Here is a 25,861-nt window from a genome sequence, read left to right on the forward strand (position 1 = left end):
GTTACAATGTTGGCACCCAACAATGTGGAAAACTGCCCAGGTACATCCCATTTATTAAAAAAGCAGGATAAACTCAATCCTATTAATTACCACCCAATCATTTATGAATAACGTATTTGTCGCTGCCCAGTTTGGATTTTGCCAGGACAACCGTGTTCCAGACCTTATCACAGACTTGATCTGAGCATGGATCACAGAGCTGAATTCTAAAAGCAAGGTGAGCAACTGCCCTTGACATCAAGGCAATATTTCACCGTGTGTTATGTACCAAGAACAAAGGAGGACCTGGTGTGGGGGAACTGCCGTGAGGGAGGGTGGGAGGGGGTGAATAGGGGAGAGAACAAGGGTGGACCTGGCATGGGATATTTGTAACTTTGTCAGTGCCCTTTATGTGGCGACCATTTGCATACCTTGCGTATGCAAGCAAAGAATTTCACTGCGGCTTGTCACATGTGACAACAAAGTATTCAATTCAATTCAATCAAGGTACCTTGGTAATGCTGAAGTTAATGGGGATCAAAGGGAATACACTCGAATAGCTTGACTCATACCTCACAACTAGAAAACTGGATGTGGATAACAATGGGAAATTCATGCACCAAGGAGGTCTCAAAAATCCATCAGCCTGCTGCTGCCGATAATTCATGCAGAAGTCTAAACTATTAGCTTCTCCGAGTTATTTCTTTAGTCAAATACCATAATTAGTTTCCCGGGGATTATTAAATCCTTTTGCCTACTGTATTTTGCTAAGTATATGAATACATTCCGGATAGAAAAAGTGTATATATTTATTTGAAATTGCTTGTCATAAGATATATTTAATTACGTTTCAATAAGAGTGAGATAACTTCTTGGAATGAAATGCTATCACTTTCTAAAAAAGAAAATAAGGATATCAAGGTGAAGATCAAAGTTGAAGTGAAAAGAGGCACCTAAAGTTGGAAAGAATGAGGTATGATGTACAAAGGAGCAGAAATTGCAGGCAAACCTCAAGACGCCGAAGATTGAAGAAGAGAAGAGCGACATCCTACTAAAGAAACAGAAAACAAAAGCATGATCCATTCAACATCCAAATGGACAAAGAAAAGGAAAGATTAGATGCAAGGCTGCAGCCATAGGGAAGGTTCCCAGCCGTGAGGGTGGGAGAAACAATACTATCACAGCCTGGTGTAGAGGGAGATCAACCATTGGTATTAGAGGAAGAGACATGAGAGGGAGAGCAAAGCTAGTTCACAAAGAGTTTACTGCGCTAAAACAATGCTCGGATATGCTCTCAATTCATCCCACGTCTTGATGTTTTCCTATAACAATATTTTATTATCTTTTTCAAAATAGATCAAATTTATTTCTAAAAGTCTGCAGATACTGTGATAAGCGGCACGGTGGCGCAACGGTGGAGTTGGTGCCTTACAGCGAATGCAGCACCGGAGACTCAGGTTCCATCCTGACTACTCCCTATTTCTACTCCCTAGCGTTTGAGGCCCATTGAGGAGGCGCTGTGAACTGTTTTGTATGTGCTGTTATGTTTGTGTGCTACTGTATGTTTCATTTTTTCCTTAGTACCTAAACAGATGTACAGCACTTTGGTCAACGTGGGTTGTTTTTAAATGTGCTATACAAATAAAATTGACTTGACTTGACTATGGGCGCCGTCTGTAAGGAGTTTGTACGTTCTCCCCGTGACCTGCGCGGGTTTTCTCCGAGATCTTCGGTTTCCTCCCACACTCCAAAGACGTACAGGTATGTAGGTTAATTGACTGGGTAAATGTAAAAATTGTCCCTAGTGTGTGTAGGATAGTGTTAATGTGTGGGGACCACTGGGTGGCGCGGAATCGGTGGGCCGAAGGGCCTGTTTCTGCGCTGTATCTTTAAATCTAATTTTTTTTAAAAAAATCTAAACTAATAATATGATCCCAATTAGATTTGAAATACATTATACCTGACAATCATTTGTAAGTTAAGTTTAGTTTAGTTTAGTTAGTTCTCACGTGTACCTAGGAAAAGTGCTAACCAGTCAGCGGAAAGACTATACATGATTACAATCAAGTCATCCACAGTGTACAGATACATGATCAAGGGAATAATGTGAACACCGCTTAGTGCAAGCAGTTAATGTTCTGAGTTCATGGTGACTCGGAGCTCGTAACATATTTTACAATATTGTTTGTTACTTCAAACTGCTGAGGAAAAAGAAAATTCTTTTCATAAAGAAAACATACCCAACTATACCTTACATATGCCATTAATGCAGATATCCCTGCTGTTTATAGTTTCAGTGCATGATGTCCCATCAAGCACTGCATCGAGCATCTTCTCAGAGAACTGTCCTTCATTGGGGCGGCAATGTAGTTCACAGGGATTAGCTGAAAAAGTGAAAAAGATCTTGTTTGTAAATCTGCTGGAAGAGTGATTACAACTTTGCTTCCAGAACTTTAGCAAACACATATGAAGTAGAAAGTAATTTACTGAAGTTGTTTGTGTCCCCCTTATGCTACTCCTCCTAACGTCCAACAATATTCTATTATTTTACTCTATATGTTTGTCTCCTCGGCCTAATCTTTTCTGGGGCAGAGGTTATGTGCACAAGAGGCGGAGGCGACAGACGAAAAGCTCTCGGAATTCCCGGAATGGCGGGACTGTCATATGTTGAAAGACTGGAGCGACTAGGCTTGTATACACTGGAATTTAGAAGGATGAGAGAGGATCTTATCGAAACATATAAGATTATTAGGGGGTTGGACACGTTAGAGGCAGGAAACATCTTCCCAATGTTGGGGGAGTCCAGAACCAGGGGCCACAGTTTAAGAATAAGGGGTAGGCCATTTAGAACAGAGATGAGGAAAAACTTTTTCAGTCAGAGAGTTGTGAATCTGTGGAATTCTCTGCCTCAGAGGGCAGTGGAGGCCAATTCTCTGAATACATTCAAGAGAGAGCTAGATAGAACTCTTAAGGATAGCAGAGTCAGGGGGTATGGGGAGAAAGCAGGAACGGGGTACTGATTGAGAATGATCAGCCATGATCACATTGAATGGCGGTGCTGACGCGAAGGGCCGAATGGCCTACTCATGCACCTATTGTCTATTGTCCATATCATGGCAGGCCCAGAATTCATTGAGGTGGAGTGTAGGGGTAAAAAGGTGAGGCCTGGTTTGAGGACCTACCGTTCTGTATTGGAAATAGGGTGGTCAGTTGGGGATGGTGAAAACACGACAGGGGTGTGGGCTGGATCAGAGCAGTGGAGGGAAGCTCGAGTAAGGTACTGTGAGGTGATAATGGGAGTTCAGAGAGGAGGATGTAAGGGGTGTGAGAAGGGGTGTATGGGTGGGATTGTCAGTAGAAGTAGCGTGATTTAAAGAGGGAGAAGAACAGCGGGACCCCATGGTACCATTGTAAAGGTTCCCTGTTGGAAGGAAGTAAACCAATTAAAGAATAATTAAAGAAAGATTAAAACAATTATAATCATAAATATTTTGTCTTATTGAACTCTATGGCAGCTGTTGATTCTTAATCTTATAGCTGTGACAGAAATTATTTTAGTAATCCTAATTTAATATTATGGCTTCAAATACCAAACTGCAAACTTCGTTGCAATAGCAATGGAAAAACAACTGTACCTCTGGTGCTTTGGTTATGTATTACTTTTGGTAATCAATAAAAGTAATCTTCAAGATACAAACAAAACAAGTTTAGTTGCCACTATTATTGACTGTGTATGCTAACACTTAAAATGTGGGCACCAATGAACAGACAACTTCTGTAGAATCATACACCATAAATATCACACTGAAAAAAACCCCATCTGTATGATTTATGGAATGTTTTACAATAATCCAAAGCCAATTAGATGTCCTTTGAAAGATTGTCATGAGTTATCAAAACTGGTATCCAAATGCACATATTAAGGTTGTAGGAGAGACCTGATAGAAGTATACTCTAGAATAGTGCGTTGCTCTCTCTGGTGCCTAGATCCAGGATGTTTCAGAGCAGAACATTCTCAAGGGGTAGGTGAAGCAGCCAGAAGTCATTGTGCATGTTGGTACACATTATGTTGGTACAGGTAGGTAAAAGGAGGAGGTCCTGATGAGCGATTGTACAAGTTAGGCAACAGGTTAAAAAGCAGAACCTGAAAGGTAGTAATCTCCAGATTACTCCTGATGCATGCACTAATGTGGGGAGTATCAGGAAGATAGGACAACTGGGATCTCTTCTGGGGCAGAGGTGATCTCTACACCAGGGACGGGTTGCATCTGAACTGGAGGAGGACCAATATCCTTGCAAGGAAATTTGTTAGTGCTACTTGGGAGGGTTTAAACGAGAGTGGCATGGGAGCAGGAACCAGAGTTGAAAGTTAGCAAATGGAAGGCCTGTTGTGAAGATAGAGGTTAAGACCAGTAATTCTCAAAGGAATGTCAGGCAGAGAGGTGAAGGAATAAGGTAAAGCTGATGGGCTGATGTGTTTATTTCAACACAAGGAGTATCGTGGGTAAAGCAGATGAACCTGGAGCCTGTATCAGAGCTTGGGACTGTGATGTTGCTCTTGGCTGCAAGAAGGACACAACTGGCAGCTCAACATTCCAGTGTTTTGGTGTTTCAGATGTTACAGATCGGGAAGTAAAATGAGGCGGTTGCCCTGCTAAGTATGGAGAATGTCACGACAGCATCACAGAGAAGACATACTGGAGGGTTCATCCAGAAAGGCTATGTGGACAGAGCTCAAACATAAGAAAGGTGCACTCACTCTAATGGGAGTGTACTGTAGGTCCCCCCAATAGCAAGCAGTAGATTGAGGAACAGATATTTAGACTTCTCTAACTTCAAGTAGCCCTTGCTTTCCTTCTCTCTCTATCCCCTCCCCTTTGCCAGTTCTCTGACCAGTCTTACTGTCTCTGACTACATTTTATCTTGGTACCGCCCACTCCCCTGACATCAGTCTGAAGAAGGGTCTCGACCTGAAAATGTCACCCATTCCTTCTCTCCAGAGATGCTGCCTGTCCCGCTGAGTTACTCCAGCATTTTGTGTCTATCTTCGATTTAAACCAGCATCTGCAATTCTTTCCTACAGATATTTAGACAGATTACCCAAAGAAACAAAAGCAACACGGTTCTCATAGTGGGTGACTAGAACTTCCCCAATATTAACTGGGACCTACTTAGTGCAAATATTTAGTTCAGAGATTTGCAGGGCAGGTTTTTTTTACACGGAACTTGGTTGGTGCCTAGAATGCGCACCCGTGGATGGTGGTGGCGGCAGATACGATAGTTGCATTTAAGAGGCTTTTAGATGGGCATATAGATGTGCATGGAATGGAGGAATGTGGATCTTGCGCAGGCAGAGGAGATTAGTTTAGCTTGGCACCGTATTTGGCACAGTCATCGTGAGCCAAAGGGCCTGGTACCTGTGCTCTACTTTTCAAATTATGTGAGGCATGGATATGGTAGATAGTCAGAACCTTTTTCCAGTGTGGAAAAGTCAACATCTAGAGGGCACTGCTTTAAGGTGAGAGAGGGAAAGTTTAAAGAATCAAGGGGCAAGTATTTTTTAAACAGAGAGCAGTGGGTGCCTGGAATGGGTGGATAGATAGATACATGGATATATAGGAAATGGAGGGATACCTGCAGGCAAAGGACATTAGTTTAACTTGACATCATGATCAGCTTGGACATTGTGGGACAAAGGGCCTGTTCCACTTGTACTATTCTATGTTCTATGTAAAAGTATTGAAACAGAAGGAGATTCTCCTCAAAGTCATAGAGTGATAAGAGCCATACAGCGTGGAAACAGCCCCTTCGACCCAACTTGCCCACACCGGCCAACATGTCCCAGCTACACTAGTCCCACCTGCCTGCATTTGATCCATATCCCTCCAAACCTGTCCTATCCATGTACCTGTCGAATTGTTTCTTAAATGTTGGGATAGTCTCTGCCTCAAATCCCTCCTCTGGCAGCTTGATCCTTAAACCCACCGCCGTTTGTGTGAAAAAGTAACCCCTCACATTTCTATAAAATCTTTTCCCCTTCACCTTAAACCTACGTCCTCTTCAAAGTGTGAAGATAATTCAAGTGCACTCTATGGGTATTCCGATCAGTCGGGGTTAATGCTACACCATCGTGCCAATGGTCCCATTCTGCGTTCAGCTGTACAAAACTCTGCGACAAGATTGAGATACATCAGACTCGTATATAATCCAAATAAAATATGTACCGACTTGATGAACTGGAATCCAGGAGTAGAGTTCATTTTTGTAAAGCACTGTGTTAAACTCGCTGCACTGCATCTGACGAAATGTGGGTGTCTCCTGTGGGCATGGTGGGACATTACAGATGCGATATCGTTTGCGTTTTCCAGTGCAGTACTTTCCACCAAACTTTGGGCTGAATAAGATAAAAAAAGAACATTCTCAATAGCTACAAGTAAAAGATTGTGTGCCTTGGTACATTAAGGTCATCCGGTGCTTTCTGAAATGTACACATTAAATGAAACAAAATTAAAACTCAGTCTGAGGTAGGGTCTCGACCCGAAACATTACCCATGCCTTTTCTCCACAGATGCTGCCTGAACCGCTGATTTACTCCAGCATTTAGTGTTTATCTTCGGTGTAAACCAGCGTCCGCAGTTCCTTCCTACACAAAAATTAAAACCTGTTTCCTCCTTGTGTGACAGACTGTGAAAGTGGGCATCAAAAGAATTAGGTGATGAAAGAAAAGTCAGAAGGACAGTAAGGAAGATAGATGCGGAAAAGAAGGATGATAGGAAAAAATACGGATTTATTGTTATTTAAGATGGGAAGTGGAGAAAAACCTGGGAAGTAGAGGCCAGTGGGCTTTATATCAGTGTTAGAGACATTAATGGAGATGTTTCTCAGGGACAGGATCCACTCCTATCTGGAAAAAGAGTCTTATTATCAATAACCAGCATGGGTTTGTGTAGGACAGCTCATGTTTTGCAAACATAATTGATTTTTTTGAGGAGGTAACAAAGATGGTTGGTGAGGGTAGGGCAGTGGATATGTATACATGGACTTGTAAAGCTTTCGACAAGACATGGGATCCATGGAGAATTGGTGCTCCATGCATTCAAAACTGTCTCGAACCTTAGAAGAACGTGGGTTATGATGATATGGTGTTATTCTTTCTGGAGGATTAAAATCTGGGATGAGAGGAGATCTTATCGAAACGTATAAGATTATTAAGGGGTTGGGCACGTTAGGAAACATGTTCCCAATGTTGGGGGAGTCCAGAACAAGGGGCCACATTTTAAGAATAAGGGGTAGGCCATTTAGAACTGAGATGAGGAAAAACTTTTTCAGTCAGAGAGTTGTGAATCTGTGGAATTCTCTGCCTCAGAAGGCAGTGGAGGCCAATTCTCTGAATGCATTCAAGAGAGAGCTAGATAGAGCTCTTAATGATAGCGGAGTCAGGGGGTATGGGGAGAAGGCAGGAACGGGGTACTGATTGAGAATGATCAGCCATGATCACATTGAATGGCGGTGCTGGCTCGAAGGGCCGAATGGCCTCCTCCTGCACCTATTGTTTATTGTCTAAATCATTGGTGTTCTGCAAGAGTCAATGCCGAGACATCTGTTGCTTGCAATATATATTAATTTTTTAAACAATAATATAGGAGGGCTGTTCAAAAAGTTTGCAGATAACACAAACATTTGCAAAGATTGGAAAATGAGGAAGACTGTCAAACAATTTTACAGGTTTTAGACCAGTTGGAAATGCAGACAGAGTATTGACAGATGGATTTTGAGTCAGACAAGTGTGAGGTTTTGCATTTTGGAAGGTCAAATGTAAGAGGAAAGCATCCAGTTAATGGCAGGACCCTTACGAGCATTGATGTAGAAGAGAACTCGTGGTGCAAGATCATAGCTCCTTGACAATGGCATTACAAGTAGGTAGGGTGGTGAAGAAAGCATACAGCATGCTTGTCATCTTCAGTTGAGTATAAAATGTTTGAAGACATATTGTACCTATATAAAAATTTGGTCCGGCCACATTTGGGGTATTATGTGCAGTCCTGGTCACTGCAATGCAGGAAGGAGGCTTTGAAGTGGGTGCATGCAAGATTCACCAGGCTGTTGCCTGGCTTGAAAGTATTAGTAATAAGAATAAGTTGGAGAAAGTTTGATACAAAACAAGTAAAATGGCTACCTCCAGAAAGTTTTCCAGGTACTTCCAGGGTGGCACGGTGGCGCAGCGGTAGAGCTGCTGCCTTTCAGTGCCAGAGACCCTGGTTCGATCCCTACTACGGGTGCTGTCTGCACAGAGTTTGTACATTCCCCCCGAGACCGCGTGTGTTCACTCCGAGATCTTTGGTTTCCTTTCACGGGTTGTAGGTTAATTGGTTTGGTATAAATGTGAATTGTCCCTAGTGTGTGTTAATGTGCAGGGACCGCTGGTCGGTGCAGACCCGGTGGGCTGAAGGTTCTGTTTCCGTGCTGTAAAGAAAGCAAACTCAATGCTAGCATTTATTTCAAGAATGCCTGTATACAAAACCAGGGATGTAATGCTGAGGCTCTATAAGGCTATGGTAAGGCCACATTTGGAATATTGTGAGCAATTTTGAGCACTGTACCCGAGGATGTGCTGGCTCTTGAGAGGGTCCAGAGGAGATTTAAAAGTATGATCCCAGGAATGAGTAGGTTTATTTTTAGAAACACAGCATGGAAACAGGCCCTTCGGCCCACCGAGTCCGCACCGGCCAGCAATGCCCGCACATCAACACTCTCCTACACACACTAGGGACAATTTTACATTTATACCAAGCCAACTAACCTACAATAGACACAAAAAGCTGGAGTAACTCAGCGGGACAGGCAGCATCTCTGGAGAGAAGGAGTGGGTGAGAACTCGGGCCAAGACCCTTCTTCAGACTACAACCTACAAACCTGTATGTCTTTGGTTGCAATAACTACCACCATAACTAATGGCAATCTTACTAATAATAGAGGTCAGTCCAGAATCCGTAACTGAAGACCAGATCTGAGTGCCAAATCAACAGCAATGGATAGGAAAGGATGCATGGATAGGAAAGGTTTATAGGGATGTGGGCCAAACGCAGCAGGTGGGACTAGTGGAGATGGGGCAGGTTGGTTGGCATGGGCAAGTAGGGCTAATGGGCCTGTTTCCCCGCTGTGTGACTCGAAAAGGGTTCATCACACAAGTAACACTTTTGCTCAAAGGAGCTCCAAGTGATATGATAAATAGAGAATTTGGACTATTTGGCACTGAACAAAACAACCTCCATTTGTTTGAAGAGATGTGCTGTTATTTCAAGTACAAATCAATAGTTGAGAATGGGTTGGGTAACACAGCCCATCACATTAATCTACTTGTGTAGGAAGGAACTGCAGATGCTGGTTTACACAGTGGACTCAGAATGCTGGAGTAACTCAGCGGGACAGGCAGCAGCATCTCTGGAGAGAAGAAATGGGTGACGCCTCGGGTCGAGATCCTTCTTCAGATTGAGAGGCTGACGTCTCAGTCTGAAGAAGGGTCTCAGTCCCGAAACGTCACCCATTCCTTCTCTCCAGAGACGCTGCCTGACCTGCTGAGTTACTCCGGCATCTCGTGTCTACATTAATCTACTTGAACAGAATGGATAGGAGAGGGAGATCGTGGCAAGTCTAGCTGGGGTGCAGTTCCACAGAGCATGCAGCTGTCCCTTAACTCAGCATTTAACCATGCAGTAGATGTTGGTGGCCCATTCCACAAAGTGAGTGGAAAATGTTACAAGTCTTGAGCAGGTCCAAAGTGGGCATTTAAGCAAGAATCTTAAAAAGGAGCGGGAAATAAGGCGACTGTGTTTTGGGAACGTTAAATAGGAGGTGCCCAACAGAACGAGCGATCACTTAACCCTGTGTCAACTACAAACAAGATGGCCGTCTGTATAGCCTCTTCAAGTGCGTGAGTCACTCGGAACACCATTGCGTTTCTACAGGTTAACCTATGATGAGCATTTGTGGGCACTGGGCCTGTACTTGCTGGAGTTTAGAAGAATGAGGGGGGGGACCTCATTGAAATGTACAGGATAGTGAAAGGCTTAGATAGAATGGATGTGGAGAGGATGTTTCCACTAGTGGGACAGTCTTGGACGAGAGGTTATAGCCTTCTTCCTTTCCTTTAGGAAGAAGATGAGGGGAAATTTCATTAGTCATAGGGTGGTGAATATGTGGAATTCATTGCCAAAGAAGGCTGTGGAGGCCAAGTCAATGCATATTTTTATGGCAGAAATAGATAGATTCTTGATTAGTATGGGTGTCAGGGGTTATGGGGAGAAAGCAGGAGAATGGGGCTAGGAATAAGAGAGAGATCAACCATGATTGAATGGCAGAGTAGACTTGAAAGGCCGAATGGCCCAATTCTACTCCTATCACTTATGAGTTTACCCTCAAAGGACCTTAGTAGATTTGTCAAATATTATTTCATGCTGAATCGGTTTGATCATTGTATGTTTTCTGTTTAAAATGTCCTGCTATTACCTCCTCAGTAATGGATTTCAGCGTTTTCCCCAATGATCAATGTTGGACTAATTGACAAATAATTATTTGCTTTCTGTCTCCCTCTCTTTGTGAATAGCAGTGTTAAATTTGCAATTATGCGAACATCTGTGAGCTCGTCAACATGATCCTCTGTTTCCGATTAGCCCGCATACTCACACAGGATTGCTGCAGTGTCTCTTGGCTGCCTGGACACCTACTCCACACGAGCGCGTGCAATGTGACCAGGAGTTCCAGGCACCCCACCTTCCATTCACAGCTGCAGGACGGTTGCCAACTGCTACACACTCACCATTGAAGCACCACTGAAACATAAAATGATTTGTCTTGGGTTACAGCACAAACAACAGTTGCAGAAACTGAATTGCAAATGCTTGCAATACGTGCTTTGAAAAACAAAACTGCTTTGCTCATTAAAATATCTAAACAGGAGAGGACATTTCAACAGCTATACATTTTGTATACGATTTCGTTTCATCAGCTATACATTTTGTGTCATTTTTGGTCATTAATTGTTGGTCAGCACGGACTCGGTGGGCCGAAGGGCCCATTCCAAAGCTGTATCTCTAAAAATTTGTTCATGCTTTCTTTCCAAATTCCCTCATTAAACTATCAACCCGATAACCATCAATAGTTTAGTTTTTTAGTTCAGAGATACAGCTTGCCACGACGACCAGAGATCACCTTGTACACTAGTTCTATCCGACACACCAGGGACATTTTTTACAGAAACCAATTAACCTAAACTCTGCACGTCTTTGGAAGGTGGGAGGAGACTGAAGCACCTTAGAAAGCCCACGAGGTCACAGGGAGAATGCACAAACTCCATACTGGCAGCACCCATCGCCAGGATCGGACCCGAGTCTCTGGCACTGCAAGGCAGCAACTCTAACTCTCCGCCACTGTGCCGCCCTATTCCAGGTGAATACCTTATTCTTATGGAAATCCTGGCTTTACCCATCATCTTATCCATCCCTCCACAACCATTGTGTAGGAAGGAACTGCAGATGCTGGTTTAAACAGAAGATGGACACAAAAAGCTGGATTAACTCAGCGGGACAGGCAGCATCTCTGGAGAAAAGGAATGAGTGACGGGTCTCTCTGCTTCAGAAGGCAGAGATAATTCTCTGCCTCAGAAGGCAGTGGAGGCCAATTCTCTGAATGCATTCAAGAGAGAGCTAGATAGAGCTCTTAAGGATAGCGGAGTCAGGGGGTATGGGGAGAATGCAGGAACGGGGTACTGATTGAGAATGATCAGCCATGATCACATTGAATGGCGGTGCAGGAGAAGGGTCAAATGGCCTCCTCCTGCACCTATTGTCTATTGTCTCAACCCAAAACGTCACCCATTCCTTCTCTCTGGAGATGCTGCCTGTGCCGTTGAGTTACTCCAGCTTTTTGTGTCTATCCTCCACCACCATTTCTTAAATTTCTAACTAACTTGTTTTCTTTTTTTTTGCAATCCCAAGAAAGGGTCTGAACCTGAAATATTTCTCTTTCCACAGTTTCTGTCTGACCTGCTAAATGTTTCTAGTTTCCATTTGTCTTTGAGGTACTGTCCATACAAAATCAAATTTGCATTCACCATGATTCTCATTATAATAACCATTGACTTAATCATTGATTCTACGATCTTACAAATGTCCAAACCCAATTCCAAATCCCTTGATCTCCAATGTCCGTGGATGTGCTGTAGCTTCCCAAATTCATGGCCATCTTTCCCGGGATCCTTACTTATGTGCTAATGACATTTATCATATCACATGAAACAGCCTTAATGATATTGGCAATGGTAAACCTCGTCTCTTCATCTTTTTCATGCTGTGACCACCTCCAACCCTGTTAACCTGAGTTATGTATGCTCCTCAAATTCTGGCTTTTGGTTCTTAATTTTATTTGCTTAACTTCAGTTAAAACAAATATCAGAAGATAAATAGGAGAGATAGGCAATTAGCTTTCATCTATTTTAGACTTTCATTTAACATCCAGACAAACCTCTGTGGAAAAAAGTTTCCAACACAAAATAATTGCATACCACAGATAATTTGCTAATGTCTAAGGGCTGCTGCCTTTCCTGGTTCCACATTCCACAAATAAACTGTACTGCTTTATATGTGGTGACCACAGACACATCCACTGGCAGTTACCAGCAACTTGTCCTGTATCACCCATATTGAAGCAATCACCAAGAAAGCACACCAACACCTCTACTTCTTGAGAAGGAGGTTCAGCAGGCCCCCAACAACTCTCACCAACTTCTACAGATGTGCCATAAAAAAGCATTTTATCGGGGCGCATCACAGCATGGTATGGGAACAGCTCCATCCAAGACCGCAAGAAATTACAGTGAATTCTGGAATCAGCCCAGACCATCAAACAAACCAACCTCCCTTCTATTGACTCCATTTATACCTCACGCTGCCTTGGCAAGGTCAGCAGCACAATCAAGGACTAGTCGCACCCCGGCCACTTTCTCTTCTCACCTCTGCCATCAGGCAAAAGGTATAGAAGTGTGAAAACGTACACCCCCAGATTCAGGGACAGTTTCTTCCCAGCTGTTTTCAGGCAACTGAACCAACCTACCAACAACTAGAGATCAGTCCTGAACTACCATCTACATCATTGGAGAACCTTAGACTATCTTTGATTGAACTTTACTGGACTTTATCATGCAATAAATATTATTCACATTTTTCCCCTTAGCTTGTATTTGTACACTGTGGATGGCTCGATTGTAAACCTGGCATGCAACAAAACCTTTTCACCTTACCTCGGTACACATGACAATAAACTAAACTCAAACAAAACTCAATATGCAGTCATAGAGTGATACAGTGTGGAAACAAGCCCTTTGGCCCAACTTGCCCACACCGGCCAACATGTCCCAGCTGCACTCGTCCCATTTGCATGCGTCTGGTCCATATCCCTCTAAACCTGTCCCATTCATGTATCTGTCTAACTGTTTCTTAAATGTTAGGACAGTGCCCGCCTCAAATACCTCGTCTGGCAGCTGGTTCCATACACTTTTTGTGTAAAAAAGTCACCCCTCAGATTCCTATTAAATCTTTTCTCCTTCACCTTAAACCTGTGTTTTCTGGTCCTTGATTCACCTACTCTGGGCAAGACACTCTGTGCATCTACCCGATCTATTCCTCTCATGATTTTGTACACCTCAATAAGATCACCACTCATCCTTCTGCGCTCCAAGGAACAGAGTCCCAGCCTACTCAACCTCTCCCCATAGCTCAGACCCTCAAGCCCTGGCAACATCCTTGTGAATCTTCTCTGTACCCTTTCCAGCTTGACAACATATTTTCTATAACATTGTGCCCAGAACTGAACACAATACTCTGAATGCGGCCTCACCAACGTCTTATACGTACGTAAGGTATACAATGTATTAGTGTGGCTGCCAATTACACACCAGAGCACAATACAGCATCTCACTCCAACTGGTGTGAAAGTGCAAGATTTATGGTGGAAATCATATTTTCCTCCTTTGTTGCAACTGATTGTTCCTACTCAGCAATCAATCATCGCGTTTCCATCAATCCGATTTGAAGGTGAAGATAGACACAAAATGATGGAGTAACTCAACGAGCCAGACAGCATCCGTGGAGAACATGGTTAGATAACGTTTCAGGTCAAGACCCTTGTTCAGACTGGTTGTAGTGGGGACAGGAAAGAAAGCTGAAAGAGAGGAGGAGTAGGACAGAGCATGGCCAGTAATGGGTGTGCACAGTGAGGGGGTTATTTGATAAGCAGATTGTTGGGCAAAGACCAGAGATGGCAGGTGGGAGCCACAAAGGATAAAGAGTTGTGAATTATTAAGCTCAGCGATAGAAAATTTGCATATCCGTTGTAAACAGTACACGTGTAGGAGGAGGTGGGAAAACTGGTGTGAGGTCAGCCAGGTTTCATGGAAGGGGGATAAAGGCGAAGGATCTACCTAACTCAATGCATGGAAAGTTTAATGAGGGAGAAAGGCAGGGTGATTAAGTATTAGAGTAATCGAGTAATACAGTGTGGAAACAAGACCTTCGGCCCAACTTGCCCACACTGGCCATACATATGTTCCATACATCCACCACTCTTTGTGTGAAAAAACTAACCCTCTGATTCCTTAAACCTATGTCCTCTGGTCCTCAATTCACCTACTTTGGGCAAGAGACTCTGTGCATCTACCTGATCTATTCCTCTCATGATCTTAAACACCTCTATAAGATCACCCCTCATCCTCCTGTGCTCCAAGGAATAGAGTCCCAGTCCACTCAACCTCTGCCTATAGCTCAGACCCTCTACTCCTGGCAACATCCTCGTAAATCTTCTCTGTACCCTTTCCAGCTCTTGACAACATCTTTCCTATAACACGACGCCCAGAACAGAACAGAATATTCTAAATGTGGCCTCACCAATGTCTTATACAACTGCAACATGACCTCCCAACCTCTATACTCATGGCATTCGGTAATGCTGGCTTATGGTCCTCACAGTGCCATGAGAGTGAAAGGAAAAACATCTTTGAATATTGGCATCTGTAAGTTTCCCTCAAGGAGAGCCAGTCTACCTTTCAATATATAAAATGTTATATGTTAGTCATTGTGTGTATGCTAGCCATTGTGATCATAACATGAGACATAATAAGATATGAGATCTGTGGTTTCGCAATTCCCATTCCCTCTGATATTTTACATTGAAGGATTCTCTTCTGTGCAAGTTGTGGCTATTAAGTCAGTCTCTGGACCAGATCATTTGAGAAGACATCAGCCACACCATGTGGTGTTCAATGGGGATGGAGCAGCCTGCAGAATCCACAAGTGAGTTTGGCAGATTGATCCCATAACAAATTGCATGCAATCTATGTACATTCATGTTGCATCCTGAAAGCAACCCCTCCTATAATTCTGCTTTCCAACTGAGAGAAAACCTAAATAATAAATGGAAGTGTAAATAATAGATCTGCCAGTATTAATTTTAATTACTTGTTTTCTTAGAAATGGATGGCCAGAACAGCATGAAATAAGCAACACAACTGACAAATCAAAACATGCTTCTTACGAGATAATTATGAAAATACATAATTTGCAATTGATGTTTTGGATAGGACAAGTCTTTAATCCCTATCATTTCCGTTCTTTGTTCACAATCGCCAGATACAACTAATTATAATTTAATAGTCTGACACATTCTGATGAATTCTTACATTGCCGGGATTTGTTACAAAATTAGGCAATGTCAACGTGGCTTCAGCATGATTTCATAGTGTTAAAACTAACTATACAGTGTATTAAATTTCAATTATTCTTAGTATTTTTTGAGAAACTGAGATAAAGCAACCTGCAAAATTATCTGCTGCTCTGCAACCTTTTGCAAGCACTTATGCCAGTGATTTGCAAATGCCAAACGCCATTAGGAGATAGCATGATTAAGGGTGAATTAGTGGCATCCTGTGCAATATGGAAGCTCCAAAGTTTGGGGATGGCACTGGTGAGCCATAGGTTCATAAATTCACATGTTACAGGAGCAGATTTACGCCATCAAGTCTACTCCGCCATTCAATCATGGCTGATCTATCTTTCCCTCTCAACCCCATTCTCCGGCCTTCTCCCCATAATCCCTGACACTTGCACTAATCAAATGAGTCCTCCAAACAGACAGGGGGAAGAATATCAGACTAAACAACAACCATTTTTGTTTTGGGGGGTGAAGGAGGCACAGGTGCTAGTACTACGACCTCTCAATTCCAGGAATCATGCTTTTGTGTAGGTTTTCCTCAGTGACTCTGGAGTTACAGTAAATCATATCAAATCAGCTGCTAAATTGTCTTAACATTCTATGATGAGAAATTGCTAATTATTAATCTGGCACTCAAGGATCCTTTAGGGAGTAGTGATTATAACATTATGGAATTTGATCCAAAAATCTCCAGTGATTATAATTCAATCTGAAGACAGAGACAAATCCAAAGAAAGTAGTGAATAATGGTCTGAGTGGCAAAATGGTAGACTGAGAAGCCACATTAAAATGTAGACAGTAAACAAACAATGGGCAACATTTAGAGATTTAATACATACGTTGATCTGGAAGGAATCTGGGTGACCTAGCCAATTGGATACATAGAAAAATAGGTGCAGGAGTAGGCCATTCGGCCCTTCGAGCCAGCACCGCCATTCAACATACTAGGAATTTGATTTGCCAAACAGTCATACCAATAAAAAGCAACAAAACACACAAGATACATTTTAACATAAACATCCACCACAGAGACTCCTCCACATTCCTAACTGTGATGGAAGGTGAAAAAAAGTCCAATCTTCTTCCCTTCTTCGTTCTCCCGCGGTCGGGGGCCTCGAGCCTTCCATTGACAGAACGATCTTGGCTCCCATAACCGGCGGTCGGGCCCTCTGCATCAGGGCAATCAAGCTCCTGCATCGGGGGGAAATCTCAGCTCCTCTGCGCCGGGGGATCTGACCCCGGATCAGGGCTTCTGCGACTTTGGAGCTTCCCGACATCAGTCTTTACCCGAGACTGCGAGCTCCTCGCTGGTGAAATCCGCAGGCCACAGTTGGAGCGTTGATCCCGGGCAAGGGATTGCAGGCTGCGATGTTAAGTCCACGGCCCCGCGATGGGGCTCAAAGTCAGTCTCGAGGAAGACCTCCAGCTCCAAGATGTTAGGCCACAGAGCGACCGGAGATACGATCCGGAAAACAATCGCATCGCCGGCAAGAGATTGAAAAAAAGTTTCCTCCCCCACCACCCAGGTAAAACAAACCAGAGAACATTAACACATACTTTTAAAACACACTAAAAATAACAAAAAAGACGAAAAGACAGACAGACCGTTGGCACGGCTGCCATCGCTGATGGCACCACCTAGTATTATCATGGCTGAACAATCTAAAGTATCCCGTTCCTGTGTTTTCCCCTTATCCCTTGATTCTTTTAGCCCTAAGAGCTAAATCTAACTCCCAGTGAATCTAAACATCCAGTGAATTGGAATACAAAAATTTTCTTGAAGCTACAAGATAGAGGGTAGTGGCAGAGAGCTGTTTTTTGGACTGGAGGCCTGTAACGAGTGAGGAGCCAAAAGAATCGGTGGGTCTGCTAGTGTGGTGTTGCATTGTTGGGCCCCAACAGGTGGGACATCCTTGTATGCTGAAGGCACTAAGCTGGCTGATAGTGTTGGTTGTGATGAGGACGAGCAAAATAAATGGGTGACCACATGGTTGACGGGTGTGTAAAAACAAATGATACCATCAATTTGGCTGAAGAAATAATAAGCCTGGCGTATTTTTTAAATGGTGAATGTTGGCATTCGGAGTAAGTGGGTGAATTTGTAAATGAATCACTGAAGAATGAACTGTGTGGGTATAGTAAGCAATGAGGAAGGTAGCCATGACACTGACCATTCTGCAAGAAGATTTAAACACTATTGTCAAAATAATGGGTCATTCGTTGAAATGTGAAGCACAGCAGAGCTGTGAAGATTCAGTCACGGAGTAAATTCAAGGTAGAGATTAACAGATATTTGTATATTAAAGGAATCTTGGGACATGGGGCTGTTGAATGAAAGTTATGCTGAGGTAACCCAAATGCATACAGAGGCTGATGGGTACATGGAACCAAAAGCTGGATGTGATGGTTGAGACAGTTACTATTACAACATTTAAAAGGCATTTGGACATACAGGGATATGAAGGTTGAGAGGGATATAGGCCAAACTATGACAGGTGGGAATTATGTAGATGGGGAATCTTGGTTGACATGGGCAAGTTGGGCTGAAAGGCCAGTTTGCATGTTCTATGACTCTATAACTCTAAGACTCTAAGTTGTGATTCCTTATGGTCTTGGGACCGAAATCACCTTGTTGATTCTTTCACCAGCAAGTTGAAGTTATGTTTGCAAAATAAAACAGGAGCAGAAGTAGGCCCCTCAAGCCTACCCTATCATTCACCATGACCATGGCTGATCTACCCCACTGTAGCGACCATAGAGAATGGTCCGGGTCGTCGAACCCTCAGATTGGCCAGCAAGGTCACGTGTGAGCGCGACCGTAGGGATTGGTCCAGAGAGCGACATCGCTGATTGGACAGCGTGGTCATGTGCGCTTTTGGCGCCCGAAAAGGTTCAGTTCAGAGAAGTCTTCGAAGAAGACAGTGAGTTTTTGATGGTTGTCCTTTACCTTGTTGTTTAACCTTTGTATTCGAATGTTGCTGTCGCAATAAACTTCTTCTACAACCAACCAGTCTCCGGACTCGCCATATTGGTGACCCCGACGTGATCTGGACGATCACCGACTATGCAGGAACACGACGCCCCGTTGTTGGATGCCGCGCCCGGCACACCGGAGTTAAGCGCAGTAAGCGTTCACCTTCCATCGTTTTGGACACATCAACCGCAATCTTGGTTTGTCCACACCGAAGCCCAATTTCATTTAAGGAACATATCGGCCGATGCGACGAAGTATTACTATCTCGTCAGCGCTCTATCACCGGAGACGACCACACGCGTGATGCGGTTCATCGTTAATCCGCTTGCGGAAAGCAAGTACGAGGCAATGAAGAAATTGTTACTGCGAACCTTCAGGTTTAATAGGCACGATCGTGCTGAAAAACTTCTGCACCTACCGGACCTCGGAGATCGACGGCCGTCCGTTCTCATGGCCGAGATGATGATGCTAGCCGGTGAGCATACGGATTGCCTCATGTTCGAACAGGCATTCCGAGAGAAGCTTCCCGAGGATGTCCGACTGCTGCTCACGGATTGTTCTTTTAAGGACCCCGAAGCATATGCAGAGAAAGCGGACGCGCTCATAGCGGCTAAATCGAAGGCAAGCGGTTCGATCAACAAGGTCTCGACATCAGTGACCACGCCACAGCGACATCAAGATGGCACCGCGTCTCCCGCCAGTTCTCCAAAAGCCCGCCAAAAAGATCCGCACAAGCGCGGCTGGTGCTATTATCACCTACGATGGGGTAGCGAATCCCGCAACTGCCGCTCACCTTGTACCTTCGCGGGAAATGCCACGGCCGATCGTACATAGGGGCAGTTGCGATTGACCAGAACCGACGCCTCTACGTCCACGATCGATTCACGGACACAGAATTTTTGGTGGACACGGGAGCCATCGTCAGTATAGTGCCGCCGACCGACCTCGAAACCAGAACGGGTAAGACAGGTCCCACCCTCATCGCGGTTAATGGCAGCCGCATTCGCACTTTCGGTATACGGAAGATGTCCCTTGTGTTAGGCCTCCGCACGTACGAATGGCCATTCATCATAGCAGACGTCAGACAAGCGATCCTAGGCGCAGATTTTCTCTGGGCTTTTTCACTGGTCCCTGATGTCCGCGGTAACGACCTCCGACCCTCCGCCAGCGAGGAGCCCGTCACTCCGACAATCGCCTCCCTGCCCAGCCCTACTGTCCAGGCCGTCGTCGCGGCCCCTGACTCGTATGCTGAGATCCTGGCGGAGTTTCCAGAGCTGCTCATCCAACGTTTTGACACGCCTTCGGCCAAGCACGGCGTGGTCCATCACATCCGCACCGAGGGCCCTCCCGTTTTCGCTCGGGCCAGGAGACTACCGCCAGACAAACTGATGGTGGCACGGGCGGAATTTAGGAAGATGGAGGAAATGGGCATTGTCCGTCAGTCCGACAGCCCATGGGCCTCGCCGTTGCATATGGTCTCCAAGGCATCTGGGGGGTGGAGACCATGTGGCGATTATCGGCGTCTCAATGCTGTCACCACGGCTGATCGCTACCCCATACCGCACCTACAGGACTTTTCGTCTGGGCTGGAAGGGGCGGTGGTGTTCTCCAAAATCGATTTGGTGCGAGGATACCACCAGATTCCGGTGCGGCCGGAGGATATACAGAAAACTGCCACGATTACTCCGTTCGGGTTGTTCGAATGGTTGCGTATGCCTTTCGCTTTAAAGAACGCGGCACAGGCTTTCCAACGACTGATGGACCGTGTGGGTTGGGGTTTACCCTTTTTGTTTATTTATTTAGACGACATCCTGGTCGCCAGCCCCTCAGTGCAGGAACACCAGGTCCACTTGCGGACTGTGTTCCAGCGGCTCCAAGACCACGGGATCATTATCCAACCCTCCAAGTGTCAATTCGGCCTCCCTTCTCTTGATTTTCTAGGGCACAGAATTACCCCTGCCGGTGCCTCCCCTTTGCCTGAGAAGGTGGAGGCTATCCGGGCATTTCCCAGGCCCACCACAGTAAAAGGACTACAGGAGTTCGTAGGTATGGTTAACTTCTACCATAGGTTCGTTCCGGCAGCTGCGCGGGTCATGCGCCCGCTCTTCCAGTGCCTTGCGGGAAAACCGGTAGAGTTGATATGGTCCCCGGCCGCAGAGTCGGCTTTTACAGCAGCTAAGGCAGCCTTGGCAGACGCCACCATGTTGGTCCACCCGAGCCCCTCCGCCCCCACGGCTCTGACGGTTGACGCCTCTGACGTGGCGGTGGGCGGGGTCTTGGAGCAGCAGGTCGGTGGCCGTTGGCAGCCCTTGACGTTTTTCAGCCGACAACTAAATTCGGGTGAGCTGAAGTATAGCGCATTTGACCGAGAGCTTCTGGCCCTCTATTTAGCTGTTCGTCATTTCAGGTACTTCCTTGAGGGCCGCCCATTTGAGGCCTTTACGGACCACAAACCATTAACATTTGCATTTTTCAAATTGTCTGACCCATGGTCGGCCCGCCAGCAGCGGCACCTGACTGCCATCTCCGAATTTACCACCGATGTCCGTCATGTCGCGGGTAAGCTTAATGCCGTTGCTGACGCCCTGTCTAGACCTGCTTTTTCCCCTATTTCGGCGGTGGACTGCGAGGTGGATCCCCAGGAGCTTGCGGAGGCACGGCTTCTAGCGGATACCGCCTCGGCATACCAGTCCACCACTTCGGGATTGAAGTTGGCTCAGGTAGCCTGCGGGTCGGAAGGCACAAAAGTCTGGTGTGATGTTTCCCTTCCCCGTCCCAGGCCGGTAGTACCGCCCTCCCTTCAGCGCCGGGTTTTTGATGCCATTCACGGGCTGGCGCACCCGTCCATCCGCTCCACCTCTGCTTTAGTAGCAGCTCGGTTTGTCTGGCATGGCCTACGGAAACAGGTAGCGGGTTGGGCACGTTCCTGCGTTCCCTGTCAGACCGCTAAAGTCCAACGCCATGTCCAGCCCCCCGTACAGGAGTTCGAGGTCCCAGCAGTTCGTTTTTTCCACATCCACGTGGATTTAGTCGGGCCTTTGCCTTCCTCCCGGGGCTACACCCACCTCCTCACGGTGGTGGATCGGTTCACCCGGTGGCCAGAGGCTTTCCCATTGTCTGATATCTCGGCAGCCTCTTGTGCTAGGACTTTGGCCCTCCATTGGGTAGCACGTTTCGGGGTCCCGGCAGTTATTACCACTGACAGGGGGCCGCAGTTCACTTCGTCCCTCTGGGCCGCGCTCGCAGAACTGTACGGTTCCAAGTTACAACCCACTACTGCATACCACCCCCAGGCAAATGGACTTGTAGAAAGGTTCCACCGTCAACTCAAGGCGTCCCTCAGTGCAAGGCTTGAAGGCCCGGACTGGGTAGACCAACTCCCCTGGGTCCTTCTGGGCATCCGGACTGCTCCTAAGCAAGATCTCGGTGCGTCGTCCGCGGAGCTAGTGTATGGCTCGCCACTTCGAGTACCCGGGGATTTGTTTCCGGACCCCTCAGACCAGCTGCCTCCAGTCCCATCAGTCTTAGCATCGCTCCGGGCACGGGTGGGTTCCCTGGCTCCAGTTCCGACTTCACGTCATGGGTGTCCCATGGTACATGAACCGCCTTCCCTGAAGGACTGTGAGTTTGTGTTTTTGCGAAAAGATTCCCATCGTGCCCCGTTGCAGAGGGTCTATCAAGGGCCATTCCGGGTTTTGCGTAAGGGGACGGCTACCTTCACCTTAGACGTGTGCGGCAGGAGTGAGCTCGTCTCGGTGTCCCGGCTTAAACCTGCACACTTGGATCCGGATCAACCAGTCCTGGTCAGCCAAACCCCTAGGAGAGGCCGGCCTCCGTCAGTTCCGCTCAGTCCAGGACCCCCCGTTCCGGCAGTTCCTCCAAGTCCGGAATCCCCTGCTCCTGTGGTTCAGGCTGCCCCTCTCCTTACTCGTTATGGTCGCGAAATCCGGCTCCCTGCTAGGTTCCGTACCTCGGGTTCTGGGGGGGGTCATGTAGCGACCATAGAGAATGGTCCGGGTCGTCGAACCCTCAGATTGGCCAGCAAGGTCACGTGTGAGCGCGACCGTAGGGATTGGTCCAGAGAGCGACATCGCTGATTGGACAGCGTGGTCATGTGCGCTTTTGGCGCCCGAAAAGGTTCAGTTCAGAGAAGTCTTCGAAGAAGACAGTGAGTTTTTGATGGTTGTCCTTTACCTTGTTGTTTAACCTTTGTATTCGAATATTGCTGTCGCAATAAACTTCTTCTACAACCAACAAGTTTCCGGACTCGCCATACCACGTTCATACAGAAATGTTCAGTGATCTTATTTATAAAAGATGTCCAAAGATGGGACAAGAATGGCATAGTGATGCAGCTGGTAGTGCTGCCTCACAGCGCCAGTCCCAGGTTCGACCCTGACCTCGGGTACTGTCTGTGGGGAGTTTACAGGTTTCCTCCAGGTGCTCTGGTTTTCTCCGACATCCCAAAGACATACAGGTTTGGAGGTTATTCGCCTCCTAATATGTAGGTTGGACGAGAAAGTGGGATAACATAGAGCCAAGGTGAATAGGTGATCAATGTTGGCATGGACTCAATGGGCGGAAGGGCCTGCTTCCATGCTGTAACTCTAAAATAAACTAAAGATGGAACAAGACTTTTGTTTTAGTGAAATTAGATTTTTTTTTAAATTCACTCTCTTAACTACTTTGCTGCCAAAGTGTTTTTGGAGCCCTTAAAGGATTAGAAAGGTCAAGTAGCAATTGCAAATGTTTCAAACTAGTTAGTTGCAAATCCTGAGCATTATTTTTTCCATGTTTCTGACATCTTGAAGCATTTAAGGCGACAGTGAACAGCTGTAACTTGAATTTAGGAGCCTGCATAAATTGTATGGCAAACCTTATATGAAATGTTTTCTTAAAGAAAATGGCATCTTTCCAAAATGAAATTGAAATACCCAAAGAGCGTTACAATTGAAGTGTAATCAAGTTAATTCAAATTCTACAACACCCAGAAATGATTTCCCAAGCTTATTCCACAGATTGAAGCCTTGCATCCTGTCCGCTTCATTAATTTGAATGCCAGATAAACCATGAGACCTACACCTACGTTTGCACAGCTGAGAATACAAACATAAGAAATTACTCGCACGGAACTGACTGCGATAATCCTTGTGGGGACAACATGTCCTGGTGTGTTCTGCTCCTTGGCCAATGCAAGGTATAAACTGGAAGCTGATGTCTGCAGGGAGGATGTGGATGAACAACAAGGGCCGCACAACTGTTTGGATTCCAAGTATTCCTCAATACCCAGTACATCCTTCGTGAATTTGCATTTGGGTGGAATGAAATCTGGTGAGGACAGCCAAGCATATTTTGATTCCCCCCATTAAGGTCAGATGGCCTAGGTGACTCCAGATAAAAATGTCGTTTAGGCAAACATAATTTGCAATGTTGCCCATTGCCACTCATTAATATCCAATGTGACTTTGACTTTAGACTTTAACTACTTTGGACTTCAACAATACAGCGTGGAAATGGGCCGGAAGTGGTGGTGGAGGCAAATGTGATAGTGGCATATGAGATATTTTGGATCAGCGCATAAATATGCAAGGAATGGAGTGGACCACATGCAGGTAGATTTTCCGTTAGACTTTAAACGTTGGAGATACAGTATGGAAACAGGCCCTTCGGCCCACCGGGTCCGAGCCAACCAGCGATCACCACATATCTCCACCCCCCACCCCCCCACCCTCCCTCCCTCCAGCACATTCCTGGCATCCTTTGGTTAAAATAAACCTTATCCCCCTACATCTATCTATATACTAAAACTCTTCTTTGTTTGTTTGTTTGTTCCTGAACTACAGCCAAAATGGTACATGATAGCGCGACAATTTTAGGCCCACCTTACTCACCGTTGTCCCTTTGGTATTAATGGAAGAAGTTTCATTGAAATCGGTCTTATATTTTTTAAATTATTCACATTTTAAAGTTTAAATCTATCTCCTAGGGAGGGGGGAGGGAGGGAGGGATGGGGTGGAGGGAGGGGGAGGGGGGATAAGGAGGGTTGAGATGCAGTGAGGGGGAGGGAAAGGGGTAGGGGAAGGGGAGGGGGAGGAGGGGTGGAGGGAGGGGTGGAGGAGGGAGGGAGGGGTGGAGGGGGGAGGGGAGAGGGGGAGGAAGGGGAGGGGGGGTGAGGGTGCTGCACCAATGCAGGAGAGGTTTGGGCCCAACGGGTCCACTTGGTCTAGTATATATTACTAAAATGCTTATCTTGGTTGTTTGTTCCCCTGTACATTGTTGCCCCCATATCCTCAATTTAAAATAAACTTATTTTCTCACTTTTCATTTTCTTATGAAGGTTCTTTAAAACAAATATAAGAAAATAGGAACAGGAAATATCCACCAGGCCCATTCAGGCCAGTTGCACCATTCAACACAATTTTATCTGATCTATCAGCCCCTCACTCCTCTCTGCGATAGTTTCTGTCCTCACAGTTTCCTACAATCCTCATTTCCTCAATCCTTCAAATATGTATCCATCTGTAAGACAGCTAGATATTCTTGGTGATCTGGCTTTCATCATCCCAGCAGAGCAGAGAATTCCAGAGATTCATTACTCTCTGAGAAGAAATTTCTACACACTTATCTATGTTTCCAGCATTTGTATTTTTTTTAAAAATTCAGATAGTGGCATATGAGAGATTTTGGATTAGCACGTGAATATGTAAGGAATGGAGTGACATGGACCACATGCAGGCAGACTTTCCTTTAGACTTTAAACTTTGGAGATACAGTGTAGAAACAGGCCCTTCAGCCCACTGAGTGCGCGCCGACCAGCGATCAACCCGTACACTAACCTACATGTACCAGGGACAATTTTATTTTACAACTACCGAAGCAAATTAATCTACAAACCTGTACACCTTTGGAGTGTGGGAGGAAACCGGAGCACCCAGAGAAAACCCATGCGGTCAAAGGGAAGGGGGCATATAAATTCCATACAGACCGCACCCACAGTCAGGAGCAAACTTGGATATCTGGCACTGTAAGACAGCAAATCTGTAAGACGCCACTGTGCCACCCGCTCCTCTCCTCTTCACTGGCTCCGAGATGGAAATTTGCCAGTGTGCTTAGAGCAGTGGGTATTGTTGCTTTCTTGAGATTATGCTT

General features: G+C 45.5%; 1 protein-coding gene across 1 annotated transcript in view; it reads right to left on the bottom strand.

The window, feature by feature from the left end:
* The window catches only part of LOC144608742 (A disintegrin and metalloproteinase with thrombospondin motifs 12-like), a 417,538-nt gene that overhangs the window by 149,609 nt on the left and 242,068 nt on the right, over positions 1 to 25,861 (bottom strand). Inside the window, exons 11-13 of the mRNA XM_078426828.1 lie at positions 10,663 to 10,808; positions 6,204 to 6,373; positions 2,230 to 2,363 (exon numbers count right to left, since the gene is read on the bottom strand). Of these exons, the coding sequence (XP_078282954.1) occupies positions 2,230 to 2,363; positions 6,204 to 6,373; positions 10,663 to 10,808 (450 nt within the window). The remainder of the gene's footprint in view (positions 1 to 2,229; positions 2,364 to 6,203; positions 6,374 to 10,662; positions 10,809 to 25,861) is intronic.

The sequence above is a fragment of the Rhinoraja longicauda genome, chromosome 1 (genome assembly GCF_053455715.1).
Source record: "Rhinoraja longicauda isolate Sanriku21f chromosome 1, sRhiLon1.1, whole genome shotgun sequence".
Lineage (NCBI taxonomy): Eukaryota > Metazoa > Chordata > Chondrichthyes > Rajiformes > Arhynchobatidae > Rhinoraja > Rhinoraja longicauda.